The sequence below is a fragment of the Ovis aries genome, chromosome 2 (genome assembly GCF_016772045.2).
Source record: "Ovis aries strain OAR_USU_Benz2616 breed Rambouillet chromosome 2, ARS-UI_Ramb_v3.0, whole genome shotgun sequence".
In the NCBI taxonomy this organism is placed as follows: Eukaryota; Metazoa; Chordata; class Mammalia; order Artiodactyla; family Bovidae; genus Ovis; species Ovis aries.
The window spans coordinates 209,207,864-209,230,464 of NC_056055.1; the positions used below are offsets into that span (position 1 = coordinate 209,207,864).

The window sequence follows — 22,601 nt, forward strand, 5'->3', positions numbered from 1 at the left end:
CCTTTAGAAATCATTTAGAGGGTCTAATTTTTATGGCCAGAACAACTAGTGCCTCGTTTTTACTTTTCTCTTATCATAGGTGCACTAGACACAATGCCTAGAGAAATCACAGTGTATCTGCACTCCCGTATTCTTAAGATTATCTACCTATGATTCTTCCCCAGTCATGGAAAGATCTTACCAGCAGCACCCATCTTTGCCAGAAATTTAGAACAACATTTTATTTTGAGCTAGATTTACTTTCCAATACACTGAAAACCTAGCTGACCCCTGGTTTGAATGGGCAAATGTAACAAATTCCTGCAAATGAATCCATCAGTAGGAATGGTTTGTGCCCCAACATGATTGATCTTTGTCTGTGTTGATTATCATTCTCCTTGGGCTTATACATGCCTTGATGGCTGGTGTGTAACCAGGCAATGCCTCTTAGGTTGTCTCTCTACGCCTGTGTGTGTGTGTATGCTCAGTTGCTTCAGTCATGTCCGACTCTTTGCAGCCCTGTGGACTATAGCCTGCCAGGTTCATGGAATTTTCTAGGCAAGAATGCTAGAGTCGGTTGCCATGCTCTCCTCCAAGGGATCTTACCAACTCACAGATTGAACCCTACTTTCCAGGTTAGGAGTGAGTACAAATGATCAGAAACTGTCATTAACTCAGAATCCACTGCTAAAGCTGCCCAAGAAAACTCCTTAGACTTTCTGACCAATGTTGCTCTTAATGATGGGACAGCTGTTGATTATCTTGTAGCTTAACAAGAAGATGTCTGTGCTGCATCCAATACCACTTGCTGCACCTGCATTAACCTTTCTGGGGAAGCTGAAACTCAGCTTCATAAAATCACTGAACAAGCCAGTTGGCTTTAAAAAGTGATTGCTTTAACAAGATCTTTCTTTGACATATTTAGTTTTGACTGGCGTGGGTCTTGGGGACCATGGCTCTGAAGTGCACTCCAGACACTGGGAATTGTCTTGCTTATAATAATCATAATAGTCTTTCTGGTGCACTTTAAATGCATGTTTAAGTGCATGTTTGTAGCCACTAACCACCAAAACAATACCCTAAGACTGAAATGTCAGAAAACGGATGAAGAGAATGATCAACTTAAAACATGTGAACCTTAAGTCATGATCTGTGAATAGCACACAGGGAATCAGCAAAAACTGGGATATCTTCAGAGCAGTGGCTGGGAGTGGCATTTGATACCTTAAATTTTTATCACATCTCTGAGGCTAAGTCTGATCAAAATAGGAGAATTACTAAAAAGGACACAACTGGCCCAAATGGAGTCACTTGTGCTAAGCCCATGAAATTGGAAGGAAAGTTATGACCAACCTAGATAGCATATTCAAAAGCAGAGACATTACTTTGCCAACAAAGGTCCGTCTAATCAAGGCTATGGTTTTTCCAGTAGTCATATATGGATGTGAGAGTTGGACTATAAAGAAAGCTGAGCACTGAAGAATTGATGCTTTTGAACTGTGGTGTTGGAGAAGACTCTTGAGAGTCCCTTGGACGGCAAGGAGATCCAACCAGTCCATTCTAAAGGAGATCAACCCTGGGTGTTCTTTGGAGGGAATGATGCTAAAGTTGAAACTCCAGTACTTTGGCTACCTCATGTGAAGAGTTGACTCACTGGAAAAGACTCTGATGCTGGGAGGGATTGGAGGCAGGAGGAGAAGGGGACGACAGAGGATGAGATGGCTGGATGGCATCACCGACTCGATGGACATGAATTTGAGTGAACTCCAGGAGATGGTGATCGACAGGTAGGCCTGGCGTGCTGCAATTCATGGGGTCGCAAAGAGTCGGACATGACTGAGCAACTGAACTGAACTGTGCTAAGCCCTACTTCACCAAGCTAAAACTTATAAATTTAATATAGATTCAGCCTCTCCCAGGAATAGAATCTTAAACCAGGCAATCTGAAATGGCCAGGTCAGAACTAGTGAGGTTATCTGACTCACAGACCCCTACCATTCCCTAAAGGAAGCTGACCCTGCCACAAACCATCAGGTCTTTCCTAGTATAACTTCCTTGTCCAGGTTTCTGCCTATAAAAGTCTTTCACTTTGCATAGCATATCAGAAAGAAAATGAAGTCATTCAGTTGTGTCTGACTCTTTGCGACCCCATGGACTGGAGCCTATCAAGTTCCTCCATCCATGGGATTTTTCAGGCAAGAGTACTGGAGTGGATTGCCATTTCTTTCTCCAAGGGATCTTCCCAAACCAGGAATCGAACCCAGGTCTCCTGCATCGTAGGCAGACGTTTTTACCATCTGAGCCACCAGGGAAGTCTCTTATAACATTTCAGAGCTCCTTCCTATAAACGCTAGATGAGATGCTGCCCAATTCATGAATCACTGAATAAAGCCAGTGAGATCTTTAAAATTTACTCAGTTGAATTTAGTTTCTTAATACTGTGAACATTATCTGACATATAACAAGTTTTTATCAGTGTTTGTTGAATAAATAAAATATAGTTCAAGCTTTCATTAAAGCACTTCGGTTTATCTCTTAAACACTATAAAAATCCTGACACTGTACAGTAGGCAGGGATCAAGACCATCCCCAAGAAAAAGAAATGAAGCCTTACAAACAGCTATGAAAAGAAGAGAAGCAAAAGGCAAAGAAGAAAAGGAAAAATATACCCATTTCAATGCAGAGTTCCAAAGAATAGCAAGGAGAGAAGAAAGCCTTCTTCAGTGATCAGTGCAAAGAAATAGAGCAAAACAATAGAAGAATAAAGACTAGAGATCTCTTCAAGAAAATTAGAGATACCAAGGGAACATTTCATGCAAAGACGGGCTTAATAAAGGACAGAAATGGTATGGACCTAACAGAAGTAGAAGATATTAAGAAGAAGTGGCAAGAATACATAGAAGAACTGTACAAACTAGATCTTCATGACCCAGATAATCATGATGGTGTGATCACTCACCTAGAGCCAGACATCCTGGAATGAAAAGTCAAGTGGACCTTAGGAAGCATCACCATGAACAAAGCTAGTGGAAGTGATGGAATTCCAGTTGAGCTATTTCAATAGCTCAAATGATGCTAAAAATGATGCTGTTAAAGTGCTGTGCTCAATATGTCAGTAAGTTTGGAAAACTCAGCAGTGGCAACAGGACTGGGAAAAGGTCAGTTTTCATTCCAATCCCAAAAAATGCTCAAACTACCATACAACTGCACTCATCTCACAAGCTAGAAAAGTAATGCTCAAAATTCTCCAAGGCAGGCTTCAACAGTATGTGAACCGTAAACTTTCAGATGTTCAAGTTGGATTTAGGAAAAGCAGACGAACCAGAGATCAAATTGCCAATATCCATTGGAGCATCACAAAAGCAAGAGAGTTCCAGAAAAACATCTACTTCTACCTTATTGACTATGCCAAAGCCTTTGACTGTGTGGATTAGAACTGTGGAAAATTCTTCAAGAGATGGGGATACCAGATCACCTGACCTGCCTCTTGAGAAATCTGTATGCAGGTCAGGAAGCAACAGTTAGAACTGGACATGGAACAACAGACTGGTTCCAAATAGGAAAAGGAGTATGTCAAGGCTGTATATGGTCACCCTGCTTATTTAACTTATATGCAGAGTACATCATGGGAAATGCTGGGCTGGATGAAGCACAAGCTGGAATCAAGATTGCTGGGAGAAATAGCAATCACCTCAGATATGCAGATGATACCACTCTTAGAGCAGAAAATGAAGAAGAACTAAAGAGCCTCTTGATGAAAGTGAAAGAGGAGAGTGAAAAAGCTGGCTTAACACTCAAAATTCAGAAAACTAAGATCATGGCATCTGGTCCCATCACTTCATGGGAAATAGATGGGGAAACAATGGAAACAGTGAGAGACTTTATTTTGGGGGGGCTCCAAAATCACTGCAGATGGTGACTGCAGCCATGAAATGAAAAGATTCTTGCTCCTTGGAAGGAAAGTTATGACCAACCTAGACAGCAAGTTAAAAAGCAGAGACATTACTTTGCCAACAAAGGTCCATTTAGTCAAAGTTATGGCTTTCCTAGTAGTCATGTATGGATGTGAGAGTTGGACTATAAAGAAAGCTGAGCACCGAAGAATTGATGCTTTTGAACTGTGGTGTTGAAGAAGACTCTTGAGAGTCCCTTGGACTGCAAGGAGATCCAACCAATCCATCCTAAAGGAAATCAGTCCTGAACATTCATTGGAAGGACTGATGCTAAAGCTGAACCTCCAATACTCTGGCTACCTAATGTGAAGAACTGACTCATCTGAAAAGACCCTGATGCTGGGAAAGACTGAAGGTGGGAGGAGAAGGGGATGACAGATGATGAGATGGTTGGAAGGAATCACAGAGTCAATGGACATGAGTTTGAGTAAACTCCAGGAGTTGGCGATGGACAGGGAGGCCTGGTGTGCTCCAGTCCATGGGGTCACAAAGAATTGGACATGACTGAGCAACTGAACTGAACTGATACCCATCTTTTTGTTCATAATCTTTTTATCCACCTTTCCATTTAAAAATAAACTATTTCCCTAAATCCTAATTAAACTTAGCGATTGTGCCACATTATGATTCATTACGACCTGCCTCAAGGTAGGTCTCAAATGCTAAGTAAACTGCATGGTCATTTTATCTTTTCACCTAAAAAGCATACCGTTGCATCTTTCAGTGCAAAACCTAGAATGTTCTATCACCACCCATGGATTAGGCAAAAGCAACTCCAGTCTATGGAGAGCCCTTGTCCAAGTAGCAGAAGACAGGACATGGCCTCTTTGCTCCTTCCTCTATGACCAACAATCAAAGATTTCACTGCTGGCCTTTGTCCTGACTTTACCAACATGACTCATCTTAACAGTGTAAATGTGAACATGATTTTATATGAATTTTCATATTAGAGAAGTCTGCTCACTTAACATAGTACTTCATTTCAATCACAGGCTTCTTTTCCTTCTCAGAAATGATCAAGAAGAAATGCGGAAAATTATTCTTTGTTTTTTTGAATAGAAACTACCAACATTTTAACAAATTGATTTTTGCTGAAAATGAACATAATGAAGCAGTATTTTAAAACCTGAAAGTGAGGGATTTCCCTGCAACAAAATTTTAGGATTAATCAGCTGTCTCCAAGAGGACAAATAACACTGTAAACATAATGGTTGACTTATTGAGAAAGAAAAATATATTATACAAAGACCAGAAAACAGTGGAAGAGAAAGGTCTGTAATGGCTTGGCTGCTAAAGCACATTTTTACCCTCATGCCAGCACTAAGTGCTCTTCCCAATGAATAAACCATATGTCCATTTTTATATGCTTCCTTTCACTTAGATTCTGCTACTTCACAATATTCCCTTTGTCCCAGCCCCTGCCTCATCTTCAGCTACCCCCAGCCTGGCTCCCCCATCCCTCACTTCAGCTCCTTGGGCAACCAGTATTTGTGCCCTAGCTACCAATTTTGAACATCTGCTACCTGAAAAAAAGAAAAATCACCTCATTGCCTAACATCCTCCAGGGCAAAAAGTTTGAAGGATTCAGCATCCTCAAAAAAACAGGCACAGAAGGACAAAAAAAGAAGCAGCAGCAGCATATCTTTTCCAGCTCAGTAAATTCTATCTATATAAAGATGAAATGAATAACACTTTTAAAAATTATTCATTGCAAGGAAATCCATGTTACCAACAATGTATTGTCTTTCTTTATGCATAGACTGAGACCCACACAGTTTATTTCATTTTTGCAAGTGTATCTCTTTTTCAACATATTACCATATAGAAGAGATAGAGCATATATATAACTCCAGAGAACAAAATGCCAGTATTTCCTCTCTTTCTCTTGGATTTTTTTTTTCTCTCTCTCTCTTTTTATGTCCCAAAACACTTCCCCAGCTGAAAGATAAGAAAATATTTTCATTGAATTAAAGGGAGCCCTGTGTTAAAACAGCTTGCCTGAATCCAACCAGAGCTTCATTTCAACACTTGGTCAGCAGCCCTCCCTTATTCATTTCTGTCTATCAATGGCCTCATCTCCAACCTGAATTCTCATCACCATATACCTTTGCCCCCAAGCTTTTGCTAGTCCACTTCCTTGACATGTTTGCACTTAATTTGATCCCATCCTTCATGCTTTTTTCATTATTCTTAGTTCATCCACACCACATAAATTATCACTTTTGTTTTCAGTTCCCCTGTGCCCCCTTCACACCAATTCCAAATAAATACTTCTGATTCTCATCTATTTAATCCAAATTAATTCAGATTCCCTTTCCTCATTGCCCATCTCCACTTCTGCCTCCCCTCCTGTCTGTTTCTCTTTCTTATAGCACCTACTTTTCCCTCCATGTTTGTCTCTGCAGAAGGTTTTACTGGCAAAATGCTTCTGCAGGGTGCAAGGTCAGTGCTTCCTGTGTTGTTTCAGGAAAGCTGTGCTCTACATTACTGCCAACTTCAATGGGCCAATGCCTGCATGTCCAACTTCATCCTCTATGACGAGGGGCTGTGCATCACCACGCCAACCCTGAAATTACGGAAGCGAGGAAAGAAAAGCCTCTTGCTTTTCAGTGGGATTTAACTTTAACTGGTTTATTTCTAGTTTACATAAAGCTGTTTTTCTTTTTTTCCACAAAATCATCTTTAATCAATATCATCGGCAATAGTCAGGACTACAACCAACCCTATTACTGTCTTTAATGAGCTCTTACCATCCGCCAAGTAATTTACATATATTTGAGCTTCCCTGGTGGCTCAAGGTAAAGAATCTGCCTGCAATGCAGGAGACCTGGTTTCAATCTCTGGGTTGGGAAGATGCCCTGGAGGAAGAAATGGCAACCCATTTCCGTACTCCTGCCTAGAGAATTCCATCGACAGAGGAGCGATCCCAGAGTCAGACACAACTGAGCGACTAACTTTCACTTTACATATATTTACTCATTTAATTTTCAAAACAATCTAGAGGGCAAATTATCCCTGTTTTACAGATGAGGAAACTGAGACTCAGGGAAGATGCATCAGGTATCCAGGTCATAAACCTAGGAAGCTGTAGAGCCAGAATTCAAACCTGAGTCTCCCTGACTGCAAAGCCCTGCTCTTAACCGCTCTGCAGCAGTGCCTTTCCAATAATGCAAAATGCCTTCTTGGATAAATTCCCCACAGGGAGGATTCTTTCCACTTTAAACCACTATAGGGCAAGTGGTTGCAGGTGCTGGGAAACATAATGAGCTCCACCTTGATAATCACTCTGAGTAGACAATGCCCAAAAAACAAGGCACAGAAGATGCATCACTTCTCAGAGATATCCTCCTAATACATCCATTAGAAAGAGGAGTCAGGAAAAGGAAGCAAATGCTCTGGACTCACCCCCCCAAAAAAGAATCTCTGCTTTCCCAGAGATGCCCAGCCTCCAAACTAGGCAGGACATAGCCTGTCTTCATGTCAATAATTTAAAAAATGTGCTCATCATCATGAATTCCATACCCTCAACAAAGCTCAACCTTCTCGCCTCATCCTGCCTTCTCTGGTTTCCTGGGGGGAACAAGAGATGAGTCATGGCTGAAGTCTGGGAGCACTGCAATGTCTTCCAGTTACTTTACTCACTGACTTCAGAAAGACAAATAAATAAAACTAACCTCCAGAACAACACCAGACAGGTGAAAAAAAGAAAAAGCTGACAGTAGCAGGAAGCTTTTGCCTTGAAGTACGTGAACTAGAGGACTCGAACTCAAACTCCAAAAGGAACCACGAATGGGACTTGAACCTGAGCCACGGGTTCAAAAGTAACCTTTGGATAACTTTCCATGAAGCAAGCAAGGACCACAAGCAAAAGTCAGTTTGAAATGAGAGGAGAATGTGCCTAAGTCTTATGCTGTGAGGAAACACTGTCCGCTATAATCCTCCCATGGCAATGACTTTGAAATTCAAGGTGGTGATGGTTTCTAGACACACATTATACACTCCTATCTCAGGGAAGCTCCTCTGTTCTACACAAAGACATTTCCCAAAACCGCCTCCCCCAAGAACATTAGAGCTGAGAGGGGCCTCAAAAGCCAAACTGTTTGGCAGATGTAGAGAATGAGGCCACCAGGGAGGTACGGGGATGTGCTCAAGGAGACAAAGCTAGTGAGGGACAGCACTAGGACTACAGCCTAGGTCTCCCCATTTTCCAACCACTGATCCTCGCACTGCACACTTCTCTGGTGACCCATCCCGCAAGTCACCCCAGAGCACCCGCAAGGCAAGCAGCAAGCCCAAGAAGAAGAACTCTCTCCAGACACATCTCCCAGCCTAGATCTAATCACCCATTTCTTCCCAGCAACACTCTGATTCTGCTACTTACACTTTCGGAGCTCTTCCCAGTTCAGTTGGTATTGTGCACGCAGATTGAAAAAACCATACTGGCAATATACTTTCAGGGACTCATTTAAAAACCACTAATGACAGTAATTGCTCCTACAATGCTAACCCCAAGAAGAGACACCAGCCCTAAGTTTCGGCCTCAAAGCAGAGGACAAAGACCAGATTCAAGGAAAATGCTAATCTCATTCTTTCCTTCACAAACCCCACTCTTCTAAATTATCCCATCGCTCCCAAGATCAGTATGAGTCCTGGGAGTCACCACAGAAGTCCTGAGTAAACTGTATGGTCCCTGCCGGTCCCCACCGCCCTTACCACACACACAGCAATGTAATCACTTTAGCAACTTCGCAGTAACAAGCTCGTTAAAAAGCAATTCTGCCATCTCTCCATAAAGCACGCGCCACAGAACAATGCAAAAGAGGAGATGCCAATTAATTACAGAATGATCACATCTAATGAACTCTGAAACCCTCCTGCTGTTGGTGACTTTGATGAAAAATCAGGGATGCTGGGAAAAGAGTAAATAGGGACACCCTGGCTACCTTGTTCAACTGCAATTCTCTCCAAGGTAACTTCTCAGATTCCAGTGTTCATCAAAACCGTGGAATCACACCGATAAAACAAGGAAAAGTGTCAGGGAAGTGACAGGTGCATACATCACGTACGACTGTGAGTCACACCACCAGAACCTCTGTTCAGGCCTCCTCAGCAGCGTCTGATACTACACCAAGGCTGGCCCTGCCCTCTGGAAGGATCTCTGAGCCAGCGAGTGGCAAACCCACGTCTGATGCCCGGGACACCTGGAGATCCTAAGGGTAACGGGTGAGTCGCTGGGCTTCCCTCCCAGGCCCGCCTGCCTCTCTACACCTCCTCGTTGGCATGGATGCCACTTCTCGGAGCAGAGAGAAGCCCTTACCCCCCAAGGCTAAAGGAAGAAAACGAAGAAACCACGTGCGGCCAACTTGTACCACTACCTGTGTGAGTCCTCTGGTGGGCCTTTAAGTGGGAGCTTTTTGTATAAACTTTCCGGCACCCGTTAAACTGACAGCGATGAACCCTCTTCTTGTTTTCGGGGCACGCCTCAGCCCCTACCCCTCCTTGCTCACTGTCGCTGTGTCCACTCTTAACTGTCCCAGCTGCCGCCACGGCTGCCGCCGCTGTTGCCACCCCTCCCACCTTGACTGAGCCGAGCGCAGCCTTCTTGGCCACCAGTTTCAACGTCACTGTGCCGTCCACGGCTGAGAGAGTCTGTGAGGTTTTCACCAGATGGCGGCTGAGCTCAGGGGACGATGGGGGCGTTAATGAGGTCACTGCGTTGAGCTGGGCCTGGTTGACGGCTGTGTAGCTGTCTAGAGAAGAGCTGGTTGGCTGGAGGCTGAGGCAGGTCTCAGATAGCAACTTGTCCCGAGAGAGCAGAATGTCCACGGCCGAGCTCTTCTCGCAGATGGTCGCTTCCACGGGGAGCAGCAGGGGGTCTAAGCGCCGGAAGCTCTCCTCGATGCATGGGGGAGGAGAAGCACGGAGGAAACAGTCCAAGTCCTCACCAAAGGTCTCTGAGATCCTCCTGGGTTCCGTCTGCAGGTAGCGTTCCAATTCAAGGCATGTCTGCAGAGGGCAAGGGGGGAGCGAGAGAAACAGCCATCAGAAGCAAAGAACACCAGGGGACCACATGTTGACAGGCAGAGGAGCAATCTACAGGAAGGAACAGAGGATGTTTCCTGGCTCATATCTGAAATTTTCTTGGTGAAAGGTCTGACCTTGTTATTTTTCTCCCTGGACACTTCTGAGGGGTTCAAAAGGGTCACATCATATGAGCTCAACTACTACAGTTAATGGGGAACTAGAAACCCAGAAGGGCTATCTCACACCATCAAGTTCCCTGAGAACAGTCAATGTTAAAATGATCTCACATCCCACAATCCAATTCGGTAGGTGAGATGCTCTTAGCCTCCCTAGGAGCCACTATGCAAGCAAGAAGCAAACAAAATCAGATGAGGTTTTCATAGCAAGGTAAGACTCCCCACAGTCCAACTTCATTTTTCAAACAGACTTTGGCAAATCACTAAGCACAATCGTTACGTATTGCAAGGCAAGAAGCATGAGTCCCATTACAATAGTTTGACATCTCTGTCTACATGATAAAAATAAGTTCAAACACAGCTATTTGAATTGTTAAAGAAAAAGACACCAATCTATTTCAATATAAAGTTTTCACCTGGTAAAGAAGTGAGGCAAGAAAAATATAATCAGAAAAGTTCATGGTACTCGTAAGTCTTTGTAAGATGGTAGAAGTGTTTTTACGGCAAAAATGGATATTTAAGTTTATAATCTGAAAGCTCTCCTCACTTAATCCTGCTCTTTCAGAATCTAGTAGAAAACCATAGTCCTAACTTATGTGTGCTAAGTTACTTCAGTGGTGTCTGACACTTTGTGACCCTATGGACTGTAGCCTGCCAGGCTCCTCTGTCCATGGGATTCTCCAGGCCAGAATACTGCAGCGGGGGGTCATGCCCTCCTCTAGGGGATCTTCCTGACCCAGGGATTGAACCCGTGTCTCTTATGTCTCCTGCATTGGCTGGCAGGTTCTTTACCAATAGTGCCACCTGGGAAGCCCAGTCCTAACTCATGCCATCAGTTCAATTTGTTGTAACTTCTGGGGCTTCAACAAAGAAACACTGCTGGCAAATGTAAAATCTGACTAGCTCCTAATTCTCTGGCTCTCCAGCAGTTCTGTTTTCAACCAGTGTTCTGATTCTAGGCTTTTATTCTGTTAAGAATATATTTTAATGATATACCTGGTTGTGTTGTATCTGTCAACAATTTTATTTTGGTGACATTTCAAAAGATTGGTTTTTAATCAGCCTTCTGGTAAAACTGCATTACTGAATAAGAAAAGCAGATTTTTAATGATGAATCACCTTTGGGTCTCACTGCAGATTTTTAATAGTATAAACTAATGAATGGTTCCAATCTTCATTCAATGCTCGTGTCACAAGTGTTCATTCAACGACTGTGTTCACAGCAAGGTACAAGCCTTTCTGTGTTAGAGGATGACACAGTAACAGATCCATGTGACATACATACAGAATAAACAATTACAAGCTAAAATTTACATGAATTTACAAGCAAAGTGATACCAGATAATATAACAATAAAGTAGGTTGACAAGTTTTTAAGGGACGATTGGACAATGAATTCTGTACTCGTATGTTATGGAGGTGTTAATCAAGGAAAGCTTATTGGAAAACTAAGCTTGATTCTATTTTGCTTATTGATTAAATAATAGCTCTTGCTGAGTAGCTTCCTACCACTTTATATCTAAAACCAATACTTCCACCTTCTCTGGTCTAGAAATTTCTCTTATCCTTATTTGTCCCTTTTCTGAATTCTATGTTTCAAAGATTTTTCCTTTCCTTTTTCCATCTCATTGCTAAAAATTATCATTTGCTTCTTTCCAGTATTAAAACCCCCAGTCTCAGCCCCAGTCAATTCACTTCTGAATTATATTACCCCCAAAAAACCTCCCTTTAGCCTCCCCTTCTCTTTTTAAACCATCACCTACCAAGAACAGTGTCTGGCACCCATCAGGTACATAATGTCTATCAACCAAAGATAAATCAACTATATACTATTACTTTTAATCATTCTATTCCACTCCACTGTACAAAGCTACCTGCTGACCTTACTCTGGACTACACTGAAGCTAGATATGACCACTAATACATGTCTTCTAGAACATAATCCTCCTTTAGCTTTGTTCAAAGAGTAGAACCAGACCTTTGAGATACAAATATGTTCCAGGGGGAAGTCAGCTGAATCATGGGTTAGAAGAGGTCCTTGGGACAGGTCCTCACACACAGGAACTATTTCATAGTCACCAGTGTCTATCGATAGGGCTTTTGGATGTCCTATCCTCTTGTATGGTTTTTAGCTCAAAGGTTCAAAAGTCACTAACAAACTGTGATTGTTACTAATAGGCTCAGATCTCTTCATATTCAAAGTTCTGAGGAACTGAGATATTCTAAATGCATTTACACACTCTTCAGGGAGGATAAAAATTAACCTACCCAATATGCCCTCGTTTGAATCCCAGAACACATGGATCATACTAATCATCTAAGGATGGAGATACTTCTCATCACTTAAATATGGGAAAATCTGGATCACTAAGAGAGGCTATCTCTTGCAGTCCTAATACAAGGCATTCTATTCCATCTGAGAGCTACAGAAGCATGAGAACCCATCAAAATATGCTGGATAGCCCTCTGAAATCATTATGGAATATGGTTGTCTTGAGAAATCTACTTCTTATAATATCTGCTGGTGATGAAGCTTAGATAGAAAAGATTTTGTCAATTAGAAACTCATCAGGAGTGCTGGAGAATAAAATGTTAAGGATGAGGAGTATTTATTTCATTGTTAGATTATTTCCAAGCAAAAGAGATAATTTATCTCCCATACTTTAAAAAAAATAATTACAAGAAGTCCCTTAAGAAACACCTATGATGTTTAACTGGAATTTGTGGTTTCAGTATTTATTTAGAGATTTCAATACATATACACACAGATATATATATAGTAACAAAGATGTGTTTGCATGTATGTGTATACATGTAGGTACTTCCTGGCTCTGTCAATCAGAAAAATCCACAAGCAAAGACACCCCAGTAGTAGTTAGCACACTTGGCATCAAGATCTTGGTTTCTAAATATCACTATCCAATAAAGAGAACCCGGGAGGGAAAAGTTGATTGGAAGGCCTGAGGCAAAGAAAATAAAGATGAGTCTGCGATACCTTGTTGTACTATCAGGTAAAGAAGTGCTCACAAAGTGATGAGTGTATGTCAAAAAGACACATGAGCCAACCTGAAGGAGTTCTCAAAGCCCAAATCTAGGAATTTGAGCAATAAAAATGAATAATGATAATAACAGATTCTAACCCATGGAATAAAATTAATATATAAGAAATTCAGTGACATAAAAAATGGTTGAATAAAAAAATGGAGGAGACAGATCAGCTCCTTATAGTTAAGCGACAATTAATAAACATAGAAGTATTGATGGAAATAGAAGATCACTACTAGTCAAATAACAAAGAAATAATGACTTCCAGCAAGAATCACCAATGGATGTTAAAATTAATAGATGAAGGTATAATGAGAAACAAGACATCTGTCTAGTCTCAAAGTATCCCCCCCAATAAGACATTTATTAATTATAAAGACAAAACATAATAATTTTATAGCAGAGAAACCTGGCATGCACCATCTTAACCATATGATGAAATTTAGCAGCATATTGATATCATATTCCACTGGTACGATAGGCTGAAAAGGGCACAACATTACTCTATGCCACTCTTTGCCAAAAGTTCCATAACCTCAATCTAATCATGAGAAAACATCAGACCAATACAAACTGAGGGCCATTCTACAAAATAACTGGCCAGTATTCTTTAAAAGTACCAAGGTCCTGAGGAACAAAGACTGAGAAACTGTCACATACTGGAGGACACTAAGACGATAAGAGAACTAAATGCAACAGATCCCTGTCTGGATCCTGGATGAGAAAAAGAACAGGGGTGGGAAAACAATGTAACTCAAAGAAAGTGTATAGATTTAGTTCATGGTATTTCATCAGTGTTAATTTCTTATTCTGATATCTGTACTGTGGTTATGCAATATGAAGGTAAGCTAGGAATATGTATACAGGAACTCTATGTACAATTTTTGCAACTTCTATAAATGTAAATAATTTCAAATAGAGAGAAAAAAGAAATACCAACTGGCAAACCAGGAGTGTCTCCAGATTGCAAATTCTGATACAGAGTTTGAATGCCTGTTTCTCTATCAGAACCAGAGATTTGCAAGCATGCATGTGCGCATGCTGTCGTGTCAGTAGTGTTCAACTCTTTGAAACCCTGTGGACCATAGTCCATCAGGGTCCTCTGTCCATGGGACTCTCCAGGCAAGAATACTGGAGTGAGGATGCCATACCCTCCTCCAGCAGACTTGTACTACAGTTATGTAATATCAAAGTAAATTGGGAATATGTATATAGGAATTCTATGTACAATTTTTTCAACTTCTGTTAAGTCTAAATTATTTCAAATGAGAAAGAAAGAAAAAAGAAATACCCATCAGCAAACTAGGAACGTCTCCAGATTGTCAATTTTGATATAGTTTGAATATTTGTTTTTCTACCAGAAATAGAGATTTACTCTGTCCCAAAGACACTCTAGCCAGTAAACTCCAAACTGGAGTCAGCAGATGTCAATTTAATGACATAAATCATGGCTGTCTGGTACCTCACCTTGGAGAAACGAGGCTTTGCTCAGCCTGAGCTTACAGTACAGCTTAAGGCTTGAGACACTGTATCAGCCTCCACCATCTCAAAAATCTACTAACGTTAGCAGTGAGAAGGAAAGGTGCCCAAGTGCAAAGTGAATTTCTTATTATTTATTAGTCACAGATGAGTTTTGTGAAGGCTCTCCAATATCCTGATTTCAAAATGCATGGCTTCTTTGAGTTTTCTAACAAATATCACTTGAATTTGGTTTTGAACCGATCACTCTGAAATATTTTAATATGCTCTCTCCATTCTCTTCATAGCCCTCTTGTTGAAACATACTTATTAAAAACCATCATCCAAGACCCAGGGTTATTAGTGTTATTCGCTCAGTCATGTCTGACTCTTTGTGGCCCCAAAGACTGTAGCTGGCCAGGCTCCTCTGTCCATGGAATTCTCTAGGCAAGAATACTGGATCGAACCTGGGTCATCTGCCTTGCAAGTGGATTCTTTACCATCTGAGCCACCAAGGAAGCCCCAATCTAAGACCTAGTCTCTAAAAAAGAAAAAAAATTCAAATCTATTACTGCCATATCTACAACTTCTATGATAGGCTCCAAAGGCATAAGTTGATAGAAAACAAGATAATCCAAGTCTTGCAGCACAAATTCAGTTCACCAAAATCTCCCTGCAGTAGTTACTTTCATAGGATCAAGAAGTATGTAAGAAACTTGTTATATGCAGGCAAGATGATGCCAAGGTTACCAAACAGCTCTTTTTTGACCAGTCCTTATCTCACCATAATTTACACGAAACTTGCCAGGGAAGACTACAAACATCTCCAGGCACTTCTGCCATCTCTCCTAAAGGGTTTCCCTCACCTATTTTTCCTCTTGTTAACTTTCTCTCATGCCCATATACTTGACACAATCTTTTATTTTCTCCCCAACTAATTACCCTTTCATTCAAAGTTCAACATAAAGTCTGTCTCTTTAAGGAGCCTGGTCTAGGAAATACAGTTAAGAAAATATGCTGGCTGTCAAGTGCTGAAAAACATTCCTCTTTAATCCTGGACAATTAAATAGTATCTCCAAAATGAATCTAAGGAGCCACAAATTGGTGACATGTCTGGTTTATTAAGATTTATGATCTCTTTAAAAGCAATAATCATATTGTTTAAATCAATTAAGCCTCAAACAATAAAAATAATCTTTTAGAGCTAAACACTACCTTTGTTATCTCAGATGGGAGATATATCTAAGTATTTGAAGTGGTGTAGAGTTGTTAAGAACTTTCTAAAAATTAACCTGACCTCATAACCCCCATCCATCACCACCACTGTAAATATTTCTGTATCTTTTAATTAGAACATAAGACAAAGTCAGTGGTCCAATATTCTTGGCACCACTCAACAGCTGTGTCATTAGGAATATTTATTTGTAGTCTTTGTACTTTTACTCAAGTATCCACATCTACTTGAGTTAGTGAGTAAAAAAGAAATAAAAGAAATTGCATTTTGCTAATGATTTCTTTCTGGAAACATACAGTCATCAAAATAAAATGCTACCTACTACTACCTATGTTTTCAATCATCAGTCATTTGTGTTCCCGTTAGCCATCTGCCCTTCATTCCAAGTATCCCACTTACTTCACTGATCTAAAAAATGTAAGAGTTAAAAATACAAACAGATAAAATAATCTGGGGAAAGAATACAGATGCAAAAATATGGGGAGACATAGCATTCTCCTTTGCGGAAACTTGCAAAGTCATGCTTCTTCTGAGGTCAGACCTTGACCTTCTGATGTTGATGGTTATGATGATGACGATGCTTCTAGGAAGAAAGGGGTGAACCTTGGTTCCCAGAAAGAATGCTCACCCAGGTAACTGCACACACAAGTGAACTGTACTTGGCTGCCCGTGGGAGTCCCTCCCTGCGACATTTATTATGTGTGGCTTGGTCACATGCTATTAACCATGGTGCCACAGTCCCCAAAGAGTCTGAAGTATAGAAACAGGGAGAAAAACCTCTTACCTTTCTCCTGGGAGTATCCCAAAGCTTAATTACTTTTCTGTGATTTGAAATCGTCACACACATCCCAGAATGGAAATTCAAAGTGACATAAAACAAGCTACTTGTAGTAGGGTAATTTGGCCTTCTGTAAAGCAATCTTTTAAAATACTCATTCTTTCTAACATATTATTAGCTATGCTCACACTTTACACTTTTTAGCAAAATCTTTATTCTTCCAACTCCTACAGCCAACTTGAAAACTCTATAGGATTGCAAAGTTGATATTTATGGGAACTTTGTGATTTCTTTTTTCCCTTCAAAGGATGATATGATGTAATGGTTCTGTCATATTTCTAGTCTTTTAAAATTAGGTTAGAGTTTAGAAAAGGAAATGGAAAGCATGGTCAGAGAGTTCTGGTACCATTTTTCTCAGGAACTAGAGGAGGGAAAGGAAGCACCATGATTGATAAGCTCAGTAAGCATATGGGAGAATCTTACATAAGAAGCACCTCAACTCTTTGCCCATCTTCCTGGGTTTCAACATTTCAAAGCAGGTTTGAGGAGGAGAGGGTAACACTGAACCTAACTCATGGCAGGCAAGATGCGTGAACCAGTGACAAGAATTAACCTTGTAGGATCTAGAAAGTGATTTCTCTGATGATTTTAAACCAACATCCACTTTTTCTTGACCTCCATTGCAGGAAAACATTAGGGTGGGAGGTTAGGAGAGAATAAATTCTATCTAGATATTGTGGGTAAGCAAGTATGTGGTATAAGTGAAAATCTCTTACTGCATTTTTCAGTTATTAGGTTAAAAAAAAAAAAAAACCACATCAATAGCACACCCCAGAGGTACAACAGAATTACACATCACTACCAGAACTGCTGAACTCCACAAAATAACCACAGTACTAAAATCACTGTAACATCGCATTCCTTTCCACTGTTTCCCACATCAACTGGTTGCTGGAGCTGAAACCAAATTAAATATTTCCCTCTAGTAATTTGTACATTCTGAGAGACAGTACTATGAAAATTAATTGAATTCTAAACAAACATCAAAGTTGGGAAATTTCTACCAAAACCTCTTCAGTGTTTCTCCTCCCCAAACTATTTTCAACATACAAAAAAAGTATTGTATATTTTTCAATGGGGAGTCTGGGGAGAAAAGAGACCAGATTAAAGGCTTGGGGAGAGGGTGATGTCTGTTTATTTCAAAATAAACAGCCTCAAATATCCGTTTCATCTCCCAAGGATGTCTTAGTTGTGGTACATTAAAAAAAAAAAAAACTCAACATAAATCCAAATTAAGTGTTAAGGCGAGTTTTAAAGTCACATAACCTAGGCAGAGTTGGGATCCAGGTCTTATACTCCTTGAAGGAAGGCTCCCCACACCTCCAACAACTTAGAATAGCACTTTCTTCCTTCACAGTGTCTGTAATCCTTAAAATTAAGTGTCCACCCACTCCAGTACTCTTGCCTGGAAAATCCCGTGGACGGAGGAGCCTGGAAGGCTGCAGTCCGTGGGGTTGCTGAGGGTCAGACATGACTAAGCGACTTCACTTTCACTTTTCACTTTCATGCACTGGAGAAGGAAATGGCAACCCATTCCAGTATTCTTGCCTGGAGAATCCCAGGGACGGGGGAGCCTGGTGGGAGGCCATCTATGGGGTCCACATAGAGTCGGACACAACTGAAGTGACTGAGCAGCAGCAGCAGGGATAAGGAGGTCCATGCATACGAGGTCTTCCTATCTTCGCTCAGGGTTGTTTTTCCACGTTACTTTTCAGAACACACCAATTAGAAGTCTATCACTCTGGCTTCTATCCACAATTACTGCAACTACCCTCCATCAGCCCTTTAGGAGAGGCACTCACTATTACTTGGCCACTGAACTAAAACTAAATTCAACTTACGAGTGGTAGAGAGACACCACTGCTCATCATAGCTAGATCACTGAAGATGCCTGGGTCTGCTATCAACATACTTCCCAAAGAAGCCTCAATTTAGCTTGACACACACTGGACGAAATCCCATTTGTTACTTTATAGCTTGAAAAGATGTTTCATTAGATGTCTCTGCTCAGTCATCACACTTTCATGGACAAAATAAAATTCATGCCTTAATAATAGTCAATTAAAAATCATCCTCCATTAGAGCAAAGACCTAGCTCTGGGCTGAGAGTGTGGATTAAGAAAGACAAAACTGCAGAAGAGATACCCTAAAGGAAAAGCCCATCCCCATGTAGGGCAGTGCCAACAGTTCTTGCTTTAAGTCCTGTCCCAGTGACTCACAAGGGCCCACGGACCTGGGAGAAGGCATGCCGTCCAAGGAGTGATGCTTCCTGGGAACAACAGTGATCCTGACAGTTGCTCAGCTTCACCATTAATTTTCCATAAAGAGCAGTTTTTGCAACGAGCGCTTGTGTCAGGAGGGGCCTGATGCTTCAGAAACCTGTAATTATTCTTGGTTCCCCACCCCCCACAGCCTCTGCACCTGTGTCAGTTCAAGGCACCAGCTGGCCATGTCTTGCCTCCTGCCTCTTAAAGGGGTGGGTTGGGGCTGAGGGGCGGGGTGGGCAGGGGAGCCTTCATTGAAAACCCAGACTCACATTACTTGCCTCTTCTTCCAAAATGCAAAAACAAAACAAAAATGTTTCAACTCACCAATCTCATCCCTTCCCCCAACGGGTCTTGCCAAAGGAAACAAATAAACATTAATTGGCTAGAGAGCCTTCATTCAAACCAAAATTGCTGAAAAACACAGTAACAGAGAAAGGTCTGACAAGGGGTTATTAATGCTGTTTCACAAGGCTCTCTTACTCACTCCCCCACTCACTCCCGTGAACTCTGCACACACATGCACACACCCTCCCCAAACTCCCTGGGCCCCTCTGCACCGAGTGGCCAAGATGGGAACATGCCGAACCCATGACATCATCTCCCCTTCCTCTCCCAAATCACTTGCACAGGCTGACTCAGGCTACTGGGATTTTTTTTTTTTTTTCTTTAAAGCAAACTCATTTTATGGACTCCCTTCTGGACAACTGTTATATCCTCCTCAGTCGGGTATATTAAATATATCCTTTCACTACCTCCCATAAAAATTACATATACATATGATTGCTTCTTTTTACCCTGAAGCACAGTTGCCCATGTGTACAGTATACACACATACACATACCCAGTCAAAGCTTGAATCTCCCAAGAACAACGGGTTCAGTTCTTATCAGGGCCCTCAGTGGTAGATGCAATTTATTGATTGGTGATCACAGAGGGTATTTTCAAAACCAAGAGAGTTTTCAAGAACTTCCACTGTGGAATGTTAAAGGTGGAGGTACTAAGGAATGTTTGTTCTGCTCCTCAGACTGCAAAAGTGACAACCAAAAACATAATGAAAACCAAGCCCTGAGCTGCCTTTCCTGACATAGAAGGTTATACGTTGACTTCATTTGAGGTACTTGGAATCCACTTCTCAAAATGCTTACTGTCTGGGATACACCCAGCATTCCTAAATGAGAGGCACATTTAGATTCCTAAAAGGCCATAGGGCAGCCCTGTGTAGGCAGTAAAAGTCATTTCCTCATCTCAGAGAATGTTCCTCTTCCTTTGGCCACTTCATCATTTCTCCTCTGGCCTCCGGAAACCACCAGGAAGAGACGCCAGAAAAACACAAGTGGACAAGCTGCTATGTCCAATTCTCACTTTTTGTTGGTAAAAGGGCCTGGTCTGGGAATCAGGTTCAATGACTCCCTTTCTGATGCTGCCTCTCCCCTTCCCACTAAACTACTAACCCTGAGCAGAGAGTTCATTTCCTTCTCTGCAAAATGTGTGAACCATCCTTGCAGAGACTCCTCCCAGCTCAAATTACTTGCTGACAATCCTTCAGTGGCCTGCCATCACATTTACTTACTTGCCATGGCCAATCAGATCCTACGTGAACTTGTCTTGCCTTCCTCACCTCTTACCCTTCTCCCATGTACACAAACACACCAAGTTCAGAGCCACAGTGCCTGCTATTACCTGCTTTCTTTTAACCCATGATGTTCTGGTTTAATTGCCACCTATTCAGAGTCCTTTGATCTGCCTAAATAACTCAAACATCCTATTCATTCTCTATCAGACTACCTTGTTTTATTTGTTTTTCAGTTACTTGCCAAGCCCTGGAAAGATCCAAATTATTTGTTTTCATGTTTACTGTCTATCTTCCCTACTCTTAAGGAAGTTCCAGCAGAGCAGGGACCTCCAGCTTATGTGCCAGTGAATCTCCACACTCAGCACAGGGCTTGGAAAAGGCCATCTACACATACTAGTTTAATGGGTAAAGGAATCAATGAAGCCATTAGTCAATGCCAAATTCTACGGAGAATGATAGCTGGTCTCTCTAGCCAAGAAATCTATTCTAAAAAGTGTACCTTACTAGGTCAAAGGGCTCCACCAACATTTCTCCTCCATTCATGTTAGCACCGAGAAAGCATGTGCTGATGAGTCATTCTCATCGGACAGAGCAGAATGGAGTCTCTGCTCAAGACAAAGGCATCAGTCTTGGGTCCCACACTTGCCCATTTCAGACAGAGGCAAGGAGGGCATTTCTTCTCAGCAGTCGGTGTTGCATCGTGTGTTCAGAGTGTCACTCAGATGAGCAAACCCACCCTCTCCAGGCTGCGGCACAAGGAGCTTGTTAACTGGTGCCCCAAGGGGACAGACTAAGGGCAGAGGCTCAAGCATCTTATATCATTTACTCCCATTTCTACACCCAAAGGGGCCTCCCTGGGAAAGGCACCTCTGGTCACTGGTCTCTGCAGCCCTTGAGAGTCACATCCATTTGGTCCCCAGTGTGGGTCTCCCCGTATTCACTAGTCTTTCCATGAAAGAGTGCATTCCAATTTCACAGGCAGCAAGGATCCTGTGTTTTGTCATCTTAAATGGCCTCACACTCCACTTACATAGGTGAGGCCCTGGGAAATTCCTGTTTTGGCCCCTTCTGGTGACCTTCCCATAAATTCCTAAACACAAAACATTTCGTTCCTCTCCATTCCCTTTAAGAATTTTACATAAAAAGATATCTCTACTGAGAGATGCTATTTATTCCAGGATCATTATCTCAGAGATACCGAGCTCTCAAATAGTGAACCTGGAAGTAAGCCAAAATCCAATTAAGAGGGTATGGCGTTTGAACTAGGCAAGAGCTAAGGGTGAAAATACTGAATATAGCTGTACAGGGTCCCAGTGCATGTGAGCGTGTGCACGTGTCACCGACAATGAAATGTAGATTCTTTTTCATGTCTTTCAGATGTTTTTCCCTAAACTCATTGTTGTTTCCAGAATCCCAGAGCCATTCCCTTTCTTGTTTATTATGTTAGGCAATAGGAAGCTTTCAACGATGGCTGGGAACAGATGAGGGAGAAAGGAAGAGATGGTTTTCCATCATGTAAAGAAAAGAAAACTGTGCCTGGCCCATTTCTGAACCACAATCCAAAATTGCAGATTTCAAATTAACAATTCAACCCAACTTGACAGGCAGGAACCAAGTGTTGAGGCCCTGAAGTTTGGTTTCCAGTAGCTCTGGCATCTCATTTAACCCTAGGTGGCTGGCCTGGTACGGCATGACACGCACTTTCAGGCGCACCATTCTTCTCATTGAAGAAGAGACACTAATTTGAATCATCACTGCCATCCCCTCTCCTCTTTGTTCCTGTCTAAACCAATTTCCATACAGTTTCAAAGAAATCATCAGCCCATGCAAAGGGGAACTCCCAATGGAACAAGAACTACATTAGCAGCATAAGGGGGAAAATCTAATTTCCAATCCAGTTGCTTTGTTGTTTCAACCTCCAAGGAAGGTTGCCACATATGCACAACATAAATTAAGTTTTAAAATGCCACCATGATTTAAAATTAATAAAAACTCTCATGGGGAAAAGGTGGTTTTTGGTACAAATCTCCTTACACAATTGAAGGTCAACTCCA

General features: G+C 41.6%; 1 protein-coding gene across 4 annotated transcripts in view; it reads right to left on the reverse strand.

Moving 5' to 3' along the window:
* Positions 1-22,601, reverse strand: part of KLF7 (KLF transcription factor 7) — a 103,236-nt gene that overhangs the window by 51,723 nt on the left and 28,912 nt on the right. For 3 of the 4 annotated variants that reach the window (XM_027965128.3, XM_060410296.1, XM_060410295.1), the window contains one exon: positions 9,308-9,938. In XM_027965128.3, coding sequence (XP_027820929.1) covers positions 9,308-9,938 — 631 coding nt within the window. Of the gene's footprint in view, positions 1-9,304; positions 9,939-22,601 lie in introns of all 4 variants that reach the window. The other variant, XM_027965127.3, reaches the window with a different exon arrangement.